This window comes from Gymnoscopelus microlampas (assembly GCF_963454915.1).
Source record: "Gymnoscopelus microlampas genome assembly, chromosome: 13".
In the NCBI taxonomy this organism is placed as follows: domain Eukaryota; kingdom Metazoa; phylum Chordata; class Actinopteri; order Myctophiformes; family Myctophidae; genus Gymnoscopelus; species Gymnoscopelus microlampas.
In genome coordinates this window covers 50198591-50215912 of record NC_139950.1, presented here as the reverse complement: position 1 = coordinate 50215912, position 17322 = coordinate 50198591, and the positions used below count along the sequence as shown (strand labels likewise).

Below are 17322 nucleotides of genomic sequence, written 5' to 3'. Positions count from 1 at the left end.
GATTCTACAAATGTCTTCTAAAAACAGTTTTTTGAAAAAAACGTACGTCGCTATAATCAGTGGTTCTCAGACTTTAATGTCAACGACCCCCAAAATCATATGTATTTGGCCGACCATCTCAACATATTCTGTTCCAGGGACCGACCCACAGGTTGAGAACCACTGCGATGGGGGACGCCGGCTAATGAAACATTTTGTGTTATAAGGTGTTTTAAGTTCTGTGGAACAAAACATGTGTGTTTTATAGAGGTGTGACGATATAGTAACTGCATCGAAAAAAACGTTTTGAATCTTCAACGATCTACTATATCGATATGCAAACAGCAAAATATCGTATCGAACCGTTTTGCAATGGAAAAAATCTATTTTATCAATACTAAGTACTTTTAAGAAGAAAAAAGAGAAGGAGGGCTTTATATCCAGTATCCAGATATTTATTTTTCACACATATTTTTGGGGTAAATAAATAGTTACTGTATCGATTTTAAATCATTGAATCGAATCTTATCGTTCTAAATGAACCTGTCCTGTATCGTTCATGTATCGTATCGTTCTAAATTAACCTGTATCGTATCGACAACCAAGTATCCTGATACATATCGAATCGTTGTTAAAACGTATCGTTGCACCCCTAGTGTTTTATTAACCTATGTGTCTTATCCAGATTCTGTCCTGTCTGGCCACTCTGCTGAGGAAGCAGGATGCGTCGGTGTGGATGTACCCCTCCACCCTGCAGGCTTTCCACGGTCTGCTCAGCTTCTCAGTGCACAGCAAGCCCAAGGTCCGTCTCCTCCTGTTCCTCTTCTCATGTACTGTCCACTCCAATGTGTTCGTTGTGCCACAGGTTGAGAACCACTGCGATGGAGGACGCCGGCTAATGAAACATTTTGTGTTAAGTTCTACACTGGCTCCCCGTAGCAGCTCGGATCCAGTTTAAAACCCTGGTGCTAGCCTATAGGGCAGTGAAAGGAACAGCTCCTTCCTACCTCCGGGCTATGGTCGATGCTTACACCCCTGCCCGACCACTTCGGTCTGCCACCTCGGGGGGCGACTGATTTTCACTCAAGGGTCCTTCGGGTCGATCGACACGGTCACGACTTTTTTCTGTTCTGGCCCCACAGTGGTGGAATGAACTCCCCACTGATGTCAGGACAGCAGAGTCACTGCCCATCTTTCACCGCAGGCTGAAAACCCACCTCTTCAGGAAACACTACCCTTCCTCTGTGCCTGGCTTACTTGTTGTTAACTAGTTGTACGAACTCTTGTTTTATTGTTGTACTGTTTTATTGGATCTTGTTTAGTCGATACACTTTTTGTATTAGCTCGTGCTCATTTGATTTTGCTATTTTGTCTCATCTGTTTAAGAAAGTATGTAGCTGATATATAGCACTTTTATCTTAGCGCTAGGTATACTCTTGGTTGCTTGTTTTTGCAGGAAATGCACTTAAGACTTCTGTTGATTAGTAGTTTCGTTCTCTACCTATGTTGAATGCACTTATTGTAAGTTGCTTTGGATAAAAGCGTCTGCTAAATGACTGTAATGTAATGTAAATGTGCCTGTAGTCTCGCACAACCAGGCGATCGGAGATCCCTGCGCCTGCGGATAAGTCTGATGACGTCTACGATTCAATGTAGAGCAGGGGTCTTCAACGGGGGGGTCCGGGACCCCTAGGGGGTCCTCAGAGTTACTACAGGGGGTCCGCCAAATCTTTTTGTGGTATGATTTTTTTTGGTTTTACCTTAACCACTTGAATCCTAGCATGTCTTTTCTGAGGAGAACTTTAGCCAAAAAATAGCAGATCTACAAGCTCACAACGCCTCGCGCTGCGAGGCGTTGTGGGCTTGTAGATCAGCTATTTTTGGCAAAGAAGTAATAGGTGTTGAGGGAAAAAAACAGCAGACCAAGTAAAAAAAAAACAGTTTAATCTGAAACACAATTTTATCCAATATAGAGGGGGTCCCTGCTTCATCTCTCTCTCAGCTAGGGGGTCCTTGGCCTGAAAACGTTTAAGACCCGTGCTGTAGAGAGTAGACTACGGTCAGCGCCGAGAATGGCAGAACGTACGATTACTTTCTTTGAAAACGAATCATATTACATTCCCGACATGAAGGACCTCACCAAAGTCTTTGCATTGGTTCTACGATGCAGTTATTTCTCAATCTCCAAATTGGTTTCCACCGAGTTGTAACAAGCTGCATTGAATTTAGATGTCACTAGACATCTAGAGATCTTGCTATGCAAGACTGTGTAATTGTGACTCTGCTTTTTTTCCAAGGTCATCACAAAAGGCGATGGTGAAACTTGTGCGTCCTTTTTTTTTATTGTGTTTGGTCTCATCCTGTCCACCAGGTGCGTAAAGCCGCCCAGGTGGGTGTGTGCGCGGTCCTCCGGGGGAGTGACTTCCTGTTCAGAGAGAACGCCCCCTCCCATCACCCAGCTGCTATGGCCACCGCCAAGTTCTGCATCAAAGAGATGGAGCAGGCCGGGGGTGAGAGGAGAATATGCTCTCCCCTTTTTTTGGAGATGTTTGATATGATCATCACAGAGTTGTATTCAAGTAGTAATTTATGTGGTGTGCACTGTTGATTTCATCGACTAAAACTATGACGAAAAAGTTTGACGACTGCCTTTGTTCATTGACGAAAACTAAATAAAAACTAAGCTATGATGACTCAAATTAAGACCAAATATATTGGCAATTTCGTCAGCAAATAAAAACTATACTAAAATATACCTTTTTATGTTCTGGTTGCGTTCGGGCGTTGCGCTCTGCAAAGCTCACAACGCGTCGCACCACAACGCGTTCTGAGCTTGTAGATCGTTTATTTTCAGCATGCAACCAAGTGTAAACTCAGCCATTACGATGCCATCAAGGCAACTTACATTTTAGTCGACTAAATCAACTGTAGATTTAGGTGACTATAATCTTATGATATTTAGTCGACTAAAATATGACAAAAACTAAATGGAATTTTATTCAAAAGCCTATGACTAAAACTAAATCAAAATTTGCTGTCTAAAAATCAACACTGGTGGTGTATTTGTGTTCAGGCAGTAAAGAGGACACCACCATACTGCACGTACTGGGCCTTCTGAAGGAGCTGATGCTGACGTTTCCTCTGGCGGCGGTCAAGTCCTGCTGTGAGACTCTGCTCCGAGTGATGACCCTCAGCCATGTGGTGAGAACACACAAGACCACAAAGTAGTGAGAATACTGATATACTATCAGTATGCCATCAGTTACCCGACACCATTATTCAGTTAATTATGGTACATAACAGGTGCGCATGCGCACCCAAAATAAATAATGCGCGGCACATCAGACGATGCAAGGCGCTTTTGCGTACCAACACCTGGGACAGGAATTTCCAAGCTTTTATTTTTTAGCAAAACTAAAAAATAAAAGCCTGGAGATCGAGGCTAGGAATTTACTTCCTGAAGCCACACTCACACAATCACGCTAAAGCACTCGTCGGCCCCATGTACAGCCATTAGGCGCAGGGGGAGGGGACGCATGCTGCATGTGATTGTGTGAGTGTTGCCTCGTCCTGCCACACAGACACGTTGCGACTCGCAGCTCGCTGCACGCAGCCAGCAGCGGTTAGAGGCACTCGTCAGCGATGATGAACGCACCGTAATGGTGCAAAATATGCCGTGAACGTCCCAATCTGGCGGATAAAAGCAGCGCAGCACAGGGCACCAACCTTGGGGGGTTCACCAAACGGCGTGAGAAGAAAAAAAAACGGCAGTGGGGGCGCGTCCCCATGTAATGGCTGTACATGGTGCCAACGCGTGCTTTAGCGTGATTGTGTGAGTGTGGATTTTGGTGTGCACCAAGTCATATCTCCAGGTGCTCTTCTGAGTACTAGACCTAAAAGGTTATGTGCACCCCTGTGTGTATATATATATATATATATATATATATATATATATATATATATATATATATATATATATATATATATATATATATATATATATTTTTTTTTTTTTTTTTTTTTGGGGGGGGATCTCCGCTCATCAAATTATTTTGCTGCCCCTTGTGTAGAATTATCTGAGTGTTTCATTGGCTTTCCCTTGTGATGCTGTTGAATTTGATCACCATTTCACTGTTTTTACATATTGTAACCTTTCATTTCCCCTTGCTCTCTCTGATCAACCAGTCTGAACTCTGAAACTACTCTATTGCGTCTCCCTCAATGTGTTTAAAATAATGACATATCCCATTAACCAAATGACATTGTCAACAAAATGCGGAACATGTATTTAATGTATTGTTATGCATATCAACTAATATGGTGTTTGGATATATTTCGGAGACCAAGCCATTCATCACTTGTATTCACAGGTACGTATTTCTATTCCTCTTCATACTCTCCCTGTGTTTGTGTGCAGCTGGTGACGGCCAGCGCCATGCAGGCCTTCCACAGACTCTTCAGTGGGAAACCAGGTGCCGTCTCTCTGTCACCTGAACTCAACGCACAGATCATCACGGTGAGAGAAACATTACAAAAATAAAACGCACAGAAGCAAAGCCAGTGAAGGCACAAAACTGTACTGGATAACAGAGCCTGTGTGTATTGATTGAAATTAAGAACAAAAAGCTAATTGTATGAATGTGTACATGTCATGGGAATGTCCCCCCCAGGCCCTGTATGACTACCTGCCCAGTGAGAACGACCTGCAGCCCATACTGGCCTGGCTGGCTGTCATGGAGAAAGCCCATGTCCACTTGGCGAGGTAATCACTTCCACACGGCAATGTCGCCAAATAACATTTATGTTTTCTTCCCTTCTGGGCAATGTGTTGATCATGGTTTCCCCCGTCTCTCTCTCTCCCTGCAGTCTCCAGAGCTCTCTGAGTTTGGGCCACCTCCCTCGTTTGTTCTCGGCTGCCATGAACTGCTTCCTGTCCACTCACACACAGGTGGCTTCTGCAGCCACCAACACACTCAAGGTAAAGAAACGGTCCTTATCTCAGACGTCTGTTTATTACAGAACAACTTGAGCCCACTAGACTACCATAGTAGTAAATGCCATGAACCCAAGTCAACAAGAAACATGGTAAATGGTCGCGTAAATCGTGGTTTTAAACCCTTTTCATATCAAGGTCCATTGTTTATTGGGCATTTGAGCCAGGGAACCAACGTTTGATGAGACTTAGACTCTCAGACCCAAGACCCAAGAAATCTCAAGGTAAATTGACAAAATGCCTTCTTCAGGGTATTCAGAGCATACAGTTGCTCTGTATACCCTGAAGAAGGCATTTGTTTGCCGAAACGTTGGTCTTTTTTACTCTGCGTCCTAAATACATTTTTGCACTTTTGTTATAACCGTGTGTGCGGCCAGTTTTTGTCTTTTGACAATTTACCTTGAGATTATTCTGCCATGAGCCAGCACCACTACAAGGACCTGGTGTGCGTAGCATCTTTGTGAACAGTATTGATGTTGGTACCATAGGAGAGATAACAGGCAAACATTGATCAATATAACAATTCTTCTACATTCTCTAATTGTGTCAGACTTTAAATTAAGTAATGCAGATGTTTAACAATTTTACGCTCTCAAGAGTTAAAGATCTATAAGGGTCCATTTGGTTACCAACTCCATCATTTAGCTGGGGACCACGTGGAACCTCCTAAAGGACCACTGGTTGAGAACCACTGACGTAAATGGATCGCAAAGATAACAATTAAGTGCTATAGAGTAACTAGTAACTAGTAAACATTAAACCTACTAACCTTATATATATTATAACATACAGTATACTGTATAAGTCAGATATAGGAGTGGTTGGCACCACTTAAAAACACAACATAAATCCAGTGAGTCTTTATTATTATGTGTGTGTGTGTGTGTGTGTGTGTGTGTGTGTGTGTGTGTTCAGACTCTGTTGAATGAGTGCGTGGCCCCTCGAATGGCAGAGATCGGCCCCGTCAGCGTCACCGCTTCCACCGGAAACCCAGCATACGTCTGCAAGATGTTCAGGTGAGCCCCGCAGCTGTAGAGAAAATTATTATAGTTATAATTTCCTAAGTTACACATGGATGACTGTTGTTGTAATGTGTGTGTGTGTGTGTGTGTGTGTTCCAGTATCGTGGAGGAGGGTCTGTCTTATCGTTTCCATGCATCCTGGCCCTTCGTGCTGCAGGTGCTGGGTTGTTTCTACAAAGCTGCAGGAAAGCAGGCGCACCCTGTCATGACCAAGGTAACACACACCCTGTCATGACCAAGGTAACACACACCCTGTCATGACCAAGGTAACACACACCCTGTCATGACCAAGGTAACACACACCCTGTCATGACCAAGGTAACACACACCCTGTCATGACCAAGGTAACACATACCCTGTCATGACCAAGGTAACACACACCCTGTCATGACCAAGGTAACACACACCCTGTCATGACCAAGGTAACACACACACACCCTGTCATGACCAAGGTAACACACACCCTGTCATGACCAAGGTAACACACACCCTGTCATGACCAAGGTAACACACACCCTGTGATGACCAAGGTAACACACACAGACATGTTTACAGCACAGGGCGCTGATGACAGCAAAGACAAGCAATGGACAGAATAGCGATATGAGGATATAGACCAGTGGGGGCTTTCCAGGTCTTTCCAGGCTAAATCATTGATACTTAAGTTAGGAACCAAATGGACCCTTATGGGTTTGTAACTCTTGAGAACGTACAAAACGGGGGCAAATCAGTTTGGTCTGTTTTGAGACCAATTTACATAAAACCCCAGATATGCTGTGAAAGCCTGAGTGTTCAAACTGGGGTATTTTTGGGGATAGAAGAGAGGTAGGGGAGACCAAAAACACACAAAAAAGAAGAAAAAGTTAAAATTCATGGTGTAGCTATAGTCATAAAACTTTCATTCTATTCTATTGCAGTAAGTTGTAGCATAAACCCAATTTCCATACATTCCAATTTCTGACTTTTTGCCAATTGTCAGATCAATACCATAAGTCTAAAAACTTCAGGGTTTTTGCCAATTGTCTAATATAAATACTACAGGTTTTAAAAAACATAATTCAGACTTTTTTTTGTGCCAATTGTCAGATATAAATTTGGACAGTTTTCACTGTGTAATTTCAGCGTTAAACCAATATGCAGGATGTGACTGAATATCACTCATGTCAGACTGCATTCATGCCTTTAAAGGTCTGTAACTCTTGAGTGTACAAATGGAACCAAATGGACCCTTACGGGTCCATTTGGTTCCATTTGTACACGCTCTGAGTTAAATTAACACTGAGGATTTTACATTGTAGATTGAGATCGGAGATATATCAAACTTGGGGTCCTTGATATTAAAAAGGTTGACATTCACTGATACAGACTGTCGATGTGTCCTCTGTGTCCCCATCAGTCTCTACAGTCCCTGTCAGACCTGAGGGCCACGCGTCACTTCCCCTTCGCCGGTGAGCTCGATTTAGCCATAGGAGGCGCTGTGGAGGCCATGGGGCCCGAAATAGTTCTGGGAGCCGTACCCCTCAACATCACCGGATCCGAGTGAGTAAAGACACACACACACACACACACACACACACACACACACACACACACACACACACACACACACACACACACACACACACACACACACACACACACACACACACACACACACACACACACACACACACACACACACACACACACACACACACACACACATTTAACATCTTTATTTGCGTTCACATTTTAACAATAAATTCTTGAACACAAACAATAGTAGATGGACAAACTTGGAAAAAACTCAACGACAAGTATTTCAGAATACAGATCACGGGTACAGGAAGCATCGCCTCCTCCATATATGGCGACTGCCAATTATCACAGACATTGAACAGAATTTTGCCAATGCCTTAGCTTTTGGCTTGGGCATTCCTGCATTCTGCAGGCCTCTCACAACTGATCTATGGACATTACCGAGGCTTCCAAATACGAACACAAGCCGTTTACATTTGTAACCAAGCTGCATGATAGCATCCTTAAGACGTTGGTACTTAAGCACCTTGGTAAGGAATGCCTCTTCCAGGCTCTGATCAAATGTACATGCCACTTCCAAAACGGTCACTTCTCTACTGTCCTCATCAACAACAACAACATCTGGTGTATTAGCTGTGACATCAGAAAAGGCATCATTTTCATTGTTGCACATGAACATGGCAGTTGAAACACAGGAGTGATTATACATTTTGGCAGATGATGAAACATGAACTTATGTCCTTAGCTAATGGGTCAACAATTCTGTCATGCCTAGCAATGTACATTCCCTTATATACATGGCAGCCGTTCAGAATATGTGACAGAGTTTCAGTAAGTGGAGTGTGGTCATGGTGCAGACAATGAGGAGGAAACCACAGAGAAAGATTGAGTCTGGTTGGGAGGACCTGTAATCTGGCTTTAACTGTAAAGGTGATTATATCCTCATCAACTGCATAATTTTTTAATATTGTGTGAGAGACGGTGTGATCTGCAGTAGGAAGGCAAGCTAGCTTTCCTTGTAGTTTTAAACCAGTCCAGTGTTGTTGTTGGTTCTGCTGTTGTAACATTACAAGGTACCTCCGTGCATTAACTGGTGATAAATGATGTTCTTTATCAATAACAGTATTGTAGCCCTTACTGAGATCCTACAGTTGGTAATAATGTCCTCAGAGACTGCTACAGTGTCTGAGTCAGGTCCAACCCAGTGTAGGGATACTCCGGTTCTCACACAGAGGTCATTGAGGTCAGGCCAATCTGACGACACCCCGAACCCAGTAGCATGTGAGTCCATTTTAAGGTTGGGCTTTCTTTTGAACCCCTCAGGAAACATGGCTCGCCCTCTCTTGCCAGGGGCACTTTACGCCGTTTCATGTCTAGAAACAGAGAAGATCTAGCAAGTTCCCTGACAGTCTTGTCATCACTGTTTAGCATGCTTAGTAGGTGAGCCAGCCTTGTGGCATTATATATCCACTCCACATTTGGGACGCCAAACCCACCTCCCTGTTTGGACTGGAAAATAATGTCTCTGGTGGAGTGGGTGTTAAGTCCAAACCACTTCCTAACAAAATGAACTATTTTGTCGTTTAGTTCACTAAGTGTTTTACATGCTAGATGAACGTTGGAGAAAGTATGTTGGATTCTGGACAGGGCAACCTGCCTGATAGCCTCCAACTTCATTAGCAGTGGCAGTGGTGAAGCATCAATCAGATTCAGCCTGGCTATAAACTCAGTCGTGATGTATTCAACCTGTTCTTTCCATTCTCCAGCTATGTTAAATCTATGACCTAGGTAGTTGTATGTCTTATGCAGGTCATACACACTAATCGGTTCTGAGTTGATGGTAAATTCAGGACTCTTGTCAGTCTTAGATTTATACCAGCGGTTGCCGCCACTACGTCTCTGGTAAAGAACAGCACACTTAGAGTGTTTTGCCTCTAAACCGGACCAGTCTAGAAATGCGTCTGTTCTAGAGAGCATATTTTTAATAACACTCTCTTCCCGAGATGCTAGTTGTACGTCGTCCGCATAACCCTGGACGGGGTTTGGGGAATACACATTTGGTGGGGCACAATCACATAACCACTTTATCCACTCATTGATGGCAAGAACAAAGTTAATGGCACTCCATGGGCAGCCTGTTTTAATGCCTACTTGGAGAGGAATTGGGTCTGTGAGTTCTTTTCCACATATTACCTGTATGTATGATGTTTCATACACATCCTTAATAATGTCGATAAACACCTGAGGTAGTTGTATTTTCTCTAGGGAATTTATCATGACATTATGGGTCAGAGTACCAAACGCATCGCGAAAGTCCAGGAAGACAGAATAGAATTAGCAAGACTCATGTTTAAAATCATCGATCCCAGTTTTAAGACAAAATACATGTTCATTCATCCCTTGTCTGTTGACGTATGCCTTCTGTTTTGATGACAAGATGTTATTGTCTATCAGCCAGGGAAGCACACGAGACAGGAGACATTTCATGAACACTTTGTAGATGGTGGGGAGCAGAGAAATGTCCCTCCATGTTGATGGATCATCAGGTACATTGTCTTTTTTTGGGATACGGTGAATCATGGCTCCTTTCCAGGACTCGGGCACTCTCTTATTGTCCAGGCAGACATTGAAGATAGATGTTATTTTTTCGCATGACTGTGCGGTCTTAAGGCTTTCATAAGTTACCCCGTCTATGCCACTAGCCCTGTCATTTGGTAGGCTGTGTAAAACAGACTCTACTTCATCAAGTGAAAAGTGGGTGGTGTTAAGAAAGTTATCAGGTTGTGCTGGTTGCAGGCTATTATTCCAGGGTGGTAATGGGAGTGGATCACTGATCAGTGTTTGGCTGAGACATTTATTTTCATAATGGGTTTTGACCATTGTGACGTCACTGGGGCAGGGAGGCGGGTCGGGATACTCACTGTAATTTAAAATGATCTGGATCGCTTTAGAACGTCTGTGCTGCCACAAGAAAGCAAGTTTGTTCCTACTCACTCTTTTGTGGCGCTCCCAAGTTGTACTGGAGCTGAGCTGGGGCTGTATCTTGTCACGTACAAAACACATTTGCCCCTCGATCCATTCGGCAGCGGTGGTTGGGCTCCGAACCTCAGGGAGTGGATCCTTGAGAGGAAACTTTTTCAGAATCCGCGTCGCATATTTCAGTAGCGCGAAGCCCAGCTGCTTTCCTCCTCGGCTCGTTGTTGTGAATATGCCGTGCTTAAAAAACACACCATTCAGTAACGTTATAAGGTGTATCCATTTCGCCGGGTCTTCAGAAGCCGCGAAGCGCCTTTCTTGCTGTCGTCTGGTGTTGAGTCCAACTCTGAAGGCCCTCTCGCTGTCCTGGAAGGCCGTCCACTGCTCATCAGACAGGGGGTGTTGGTACTCCGTAAAGTCCGTTTCCGCTGGCAGCCTGCCCGCCAGATGTTTCAAGGCGGAGTCGGCTTGCTCCTGTAGCTCGTAGATCCTCCCGCAGAGCAACGCTTGTTTGAAAGCGAGCCTCATTACGGTGATCAGAAACATTGTCAGATAGAGCTTTCCAAGCATTGCTCTCATCTTCAACATTAACGTTGGCAGTTACAACGGGTGTGTATGTATTAAGCCAGTTTAGGTTGAGGAACCGCCACCAACTTTCGCATGCTGTGTCGGAGGCTGTCGCACTTCGGGCATGCACACACACACACACACACACACACACACACACACACACACACACACACACACACACACACACACACACACACACACACACACACACACACACACGGTTTGTGCAGGATCTGTTTTGGAGTTACATTATCAGTGACTGTTCTTGTTCTTCAGGGATGATCTGGAGTTTCCACGCAGCTGGCTGGTCCCGGTCATACGAGACCACGTGAAGAAGACCCACCTGGCCTTCTTCATCTCCTACTTCCTCCCTCTGGCCGCCACCCTGAAGCAGAAAGGTAAACGCAACGTCTTATCCACTGACCGTTGGAAACGGGGGTGGGTTCTCTTGTATACGATACGTAAGCCCTACTGTTTAATCTAATCTTAATTTAAATGTGAATTTTTGTTTATTGTGTAGTTTAATTTAAATGTTCTTTTCATACATTGAAGTTCAATGTACTAACACATTCACTGCCAGGTATTAATTAATTCATCCGCCACTGTCAGCGGTTTTAACTTATTTTGAGTATTTTTGAGGATCCACCGTTCTTTTTTTTTTTCTACTCGGATGTAAACAAACAATGTCTCCGTCCGTCTTTTAAAATACACCCGTTTACCACCAAAAACGGACATGTCCGTCTTTTCAAAATAAAAGTTAAAAAACAATTCCACACAGAACCAGAGATATCGCTATCCAAAGATGTACTGCTCCATTCACTCTGTGGTTAACTTATTACTTAAAAATCCTGTATCTCGGCTCCTGTGTACTTTTTTTTTTAACCATGTATTTTTTGGTGAAACATGCTTTTTTCAACTGGCTGCAATTATGGAACGGATTACCGCGATCGTATTATTTTTTTTCCACGATTCTACGAAACTCCTTTGTGTGTAATGAGGGGATCACCGTGAGGATAGTGATCACAGAAAATATTTTGTGACTACTTAAAAAATGGTTAAAAAAATCTTTAAAAATGCTGCCACTGGGTGAGAATTTATGTCTGTCAGGGAATGTGTTAAATACGGCTTGTTTTCACCAAAAAACACAGTCTAGGAGAAGAAATCCGAGCTAGATGTTTTTCTTGTGTTTTTCTAAATCTCATTACATTGGAGTGAATGGGTTATTTTTTTATTTTATTTCCGGTTCTATAGTTCTCTCGCAGTCAAGGCATCATTCATAGGTTGGCGAAGAGCGCCCTCTAGCGTAATCACTGAAAACATGATTTATTTTTTAATCGACAGAGATTTCCGTCAATGGCAGGGAATGTGCTAATACAGTGGTTTTCAACCAGTGGTCCGGGGACCACCAGTGGTCCTTGAGAGAGTTCCAGGGGGTCCCCAGCTAAATGATGGATAGGAACCAAATGTACCCTTATGGGTCTGTAACTCTGAGAGTGTGCAAATGGAACCAAATGGACCCTAACGGGTCCATTTGTACACTCTCAGTTAAATCTCAGTTAAATTAACATGGTTTTTATAATAAAAATTGGGGTCCCAGAGATAGAAAATAGAAATGCCATTAAATGGGGGTCTGTAGCCTAATACATGTTAAACTGGGGGTCCTTGAAATTAAAATGGTTGAGAATCACTGCTAGAGCCGTGAAAATCGTCTCTTATTGGTGGTCCCTGGCCTATCTTTTCAAATGGGGGTCCCTGGGCTAATGTGTGTCAATGTGGGGGTCCTTGACACAAAAAAGGTTGAAAACCACTGTGCTAATATACTGACCTAACACTGTGGCATCGGTCAGACTCTGATGTTCTCTCTTGCTCTGTGTCTCAGCTGAAGCGTTGGAACAAGCAGGGCAGAAGCTGGAGGCCAAAGTCTACAACACCTTACAGCTGCAGGTAAAAGCTACCCGGTGACAAGACCGTGTTAACCCATTTAGACCGGGAAAGATATTTTAGATTTCTTTGGCTATTCAAAAATAGCAGATCTACAAGCTCTGCTATTTTTGAAAATTCGTGAAAATGTGTGCAAATCTTTGAGTATATATATTTAAAGCAAACATTTGTGACTCAAATCTTTGCTTCTGGGCGATTCTACAAATGTCTTCTAAATCCTAACAGTTTTTTGAAAAACATATATTTCTATATCAGTGGTCCTCAAACTTTTTCATGTCAAGGACCCCCAAAATGATATGTATTTGGCCGTGGGTCCCCCATCTCAAAATATTTCGTTCCAGGGACCCCCAGAAGCACAGATTTGAGTTGATCTGAGATGATTGCTTTAAAAAAATAATATATATTCAAATATTTGCACAAATGTTAACGATTTAAAAAAAAAAATAGCAGATCTACAAGCTCACTCGGTGCCATGCTATGATCAATCAATCAATTCAATCTTTATTTCAGACCGAGGAACATCCATATCACAATAATACAACACCGCACAATATGAGCTTGTAGATCTGCTATTTTTGAATAGCAAAAGTATAACATGTGGATAAAGGGGTTACACCATTGGTTCTCAAAGTGGGGTCCGGGGACCCCTAGGGGTACTTGAGGGGGTTCCAGCTAAATAATGGACAGGAACCAAATGGACCCTTATGGTTCTGTAACTCTGAGAGTGTACAAATGGAACCAAATGGACCCTAACGGGTCCATTTGGTTCCATTTGTACAAATTGGGGGGTCCTTGAAATTAAAATGGTTGAAATCACTGCTAGAGAGCCATTAAAACCTTCTCTTATTGGGGTCCCTGGCTTATCTTTTCAAATGGGGGTCCGTGGGGTAATAAGCGTCTATTTGGGGGTCCTTGACATGACAAAGTTTGAGAACCACTGGGCTATACAGATGTGTTCCCAGTTTGAATGGGTTCCAGTCTGAGCAGGTTATCAGGTGGTTGGAGGTGTCATGGCTCTCTCTCTCTCCTGTCAGTTCTGGACCATGCTGCCTGGGTTCTGTAACGGGGCCCTGGACGTGCTGGAGTCCTACAAGGGCGTCGCCCGGACCCTGGGCGTGGCCATCAACGAACGCCCGGACCTGAGACTCACCATCTGCCAGGCCCTGAGGACCATCATCAACAAGAGCTGCAACACACGTAGGCATGCACACACACACACACACACCATCATCACCAAGAGCTGTGACACACGTAGGCATGCACACACACACACACACCATCATCACCAAGAGCTGTGACACACGTAGGCATGCACACACACACACACACACACACCATCATCACCAAGAGCTGTGACACACGTAGGCATGCACACACACACACACACACACCATCATCACCAAGAGCTGTGACACACGTAGGCATGCACACACACACACACACACACACACACACCATCATCACCAAGAGCTGCAACACACGTAGGCATCATGCACACACACCCTATGCACGTACACACACACCCTATGCATGTACACACACACCCTATGCATGTACACACACACCCTATGCACGTACACACACACCCTATGCACGTACACACACACCCTATGCATGTACACACACACCCTATGCATGTACACACACACCCTATGCATGTACACACACACCCTATGCACATACACACACACCCTATGCACGTACACACACACCCTATGCATGTACACACACACACACACACACACCCTATGCACATACACACACACCCTATGCATTCACACTTTGTTACCAGCAGCGGTGTAAAGTAGAAGTACATTTACTCAAGTACTGTACTCAATTACAATTATTAAGTAGTTGTACCTTACTGGAGTATTTCCAAATTTCTGTACTTTTACTTCTACACCACTACATCTCAGAGGCAAATATTGCACTTTTACTCCACTACAATTATTTGACAGTTTTAATTACTTTTTAGATTTTGATTATTATGACAAAACATATATTAACCACTTCAGCCCTATATACATTTTGGCCATTGGAAAATAGCCGATCAGAATGTGTCGCATTGTGAGCTTGTAGATCGCCTATTTTCAAAAGATGTTTATACATTTGAAAACATGAAATGGGACATTCTGCATAATGAGTACCACATTGAGTGCCAGGGGTTTTTCAAAACAGGGTACCTCCAGTGCCTGGATTTTTAACCATTTTTGGACCTTTTTCAAGTAGTCACAAAACATTTTCAGTGATCACCGTCCTCACGGTGATCCCCTCATTACACACACAGGGGTCTCGTACAATCTGGGGAAAAACATTAAAAACATTCGGTAATCCGTTCCATAGTTGCAGCCAGTTGAAAATAGTCAAAAATACATACTAAAAAAGAAAAGTACACAGGAGCCGAGATACAGGCTTTTGAAGTCATAAGTTAACCAGGAAGTGGATTGGAGTCTAAATCTTCAAAAAAATGATATCTCCTGGTGCTGTGAAGGGATTATTATTATTTTTTTTTATATTTTTGCCCAAAAACGGTCATAACCGTTTTTGGCACACCTCGTTTGGATTATGAAAAACGGTCCGGACCGTTTTTGGCACTCAATGTGTTAAATTTTTGGTACTTTAAGTACATTTTGATGCCAATACTTAGTTTTTTTTTTAAATTCCAGGTATTTCTACATTGCAGTATTCATACTTTTACTTAAGTAAAAAAAAAAGTACTTTTTCCACCACTGCTCAGAACTCAAACACTTTGTTACCAGTGTGTGGAACATACAAAAACTGGTTTTGCTCAGGTGCCACACTACATTTTATTGGGTAAAGCGTGGCCTGCTTCCTGATCTGAAGGCACGCCCACTTTTAGTCTAACACGTTCTGAACGGGGCTACCGACAGATTCAGTAGCACAGCTCTGAATCTGTTCTTGAGGGATTAATGGCAGTGAAGCGTTGGATTTGAAATGACGTCTATAGACGTCAATGGCAGTCAATGTGTTGAGAGAAATGTGTGCAGATAAAAACACCTGCACAAATCAGTGTTGTTCCACATGCATGACATCAGTTTGTGTTGTGAGTGACATCAGACCAGAGCTTTGTCAGCCTATATAAGCTGTTGCAGACATCTAGAGAGATCGAGAGGAATACTGAGAGATTATTTCTTTAAGACAGACACAGAGACTGATACAGAGACGTTGACAGAGAGACACACAGAGACAAACGTGGACAGAGTGAGACACAAAGGAAGAAAAGAGAGCTACAGACATAGAGATGCTGTGCTGGTCAGTGCCTCTGAAAAGAGGACCACAGACAGACACCTTCTATGGTTGTGCTGCTGGGCCAGTGGAGGACAAGGTGTATTCATTTGGAGGGTTCTTTAACAGGCTGACCTACAACAAGGATCAGATTGATGTTCACGTCTTCAACACAGTGACTTTGTGCTGGATGACGTTGCCCCTAGTGACAACTGGAAGAGGAGAATGTTCCCTTGATGTTCCCTCCATGCGCTACAGACACACAGCTGTACTGATAGAAGATATCATCTACATCTGGGGTGGGATGGTGAATTGTGAGATAACAACTGCAGATGACAACTGGACTACCATCAGGGGGGACAGTGACAACATTCTTTATGCATTTGATGTTGACGCCCACAGATGGTTCAAGCCGAAGATTTCCGGAACAGTTCCAGAGGCGAGGTCCAGCCACTCAGCCTGTGTCTTGGAGAAGGTCATGTTTATCCATGGAGGATACAACCAGCTGACTGGAGACACTAATGACATCTACAAGTTGGACACCACAACAATGATCTGGTCTTTAATTAACATCAGAGGCACTCCATCATCTGTTTCATCACGTCACTCTGCCACCATCATCGGGACAAAGATGTTTGTATTTGGGGGTGTAGGGCACCAGAACAACAACATCAGAGTGTTTGACACAGAGACCAACTATTGGCTGAACACACCTTCTGCACAGCTTCTTCCAGAACAACGTGAGGGTCATGCAGCCTTTGTCTACAATGGAGAACTGTACATATATGGTGGATTCAACTCTGCTCTGAGACGGGAGTTCAATGATATGTGGAAATTAGATTCCAAGACCTTCTCCTGGAGGAAGGTTGAGCCCAAGGGGAAAGGCTCACATTGGGGGGGTGACATGTCCTGTTGCATGGTGGGAGATCGTATCATCCTCTTTGGAAGATCTCTCACAGATCTCATCTTACATATCTTACATGTAAGTCCTAGTCTGAAGACGTTATGTAAGCTAGCAGCTATTCAGCTTGGTCTGGAGCAGTCAGGACTCCCACACAACATCAGGTGGGAACTGGC

The 17322-nt window shown here is 43.5% G+C and overlaps 1 protein-coding gene across 1 annotated transcript in view; it reads left to right on the top strand.

Moving 5' to 3' along the window:
• rrp12 (ribosomal RNA processing 12 homolog) overlaps positions 1-17322 on the top strand; it is a 39384-nt gene that overhangs the window by 6799 nt on the left and 15263 nt on the right. Inside the window, exons 6-17 of the mRNA XM_084076965.1 lie at positions 665-781; positions 2351-2489; positions 3053-3180; positions 4397-4495; positions 4650-4741; positions 4846-4957; positions 5888-5988; positions 6094-6208; positions 7391-7533; positions 11335-11456; positions 12938-13002; positions 14034-14196. Coding sequence (XP_083933091.1) covers positions 665-781; positions 2351-2489; positions 3053-3180; positions 4397-4495; positions 4650-4741; positions 4846-4957; positions 5888-5988; positions 6094-6208; positions 7391-7533; positions 11335-11456; positions 12938-13002; positions 14034-14196 — 1396 coding nt within the window. The remainder of the gene's footprint in view (positions 1-664; positions 782-2350; positions 2490-3052; positions 3181-4396; positions 4496-4649; positions 4742-4845; positions 4958-5887; positions 5989-6093; positions 6209-7390; positions 7534-11334; positions 11457-12937; positions 13003-14033; positions 14197-17322) is intronic.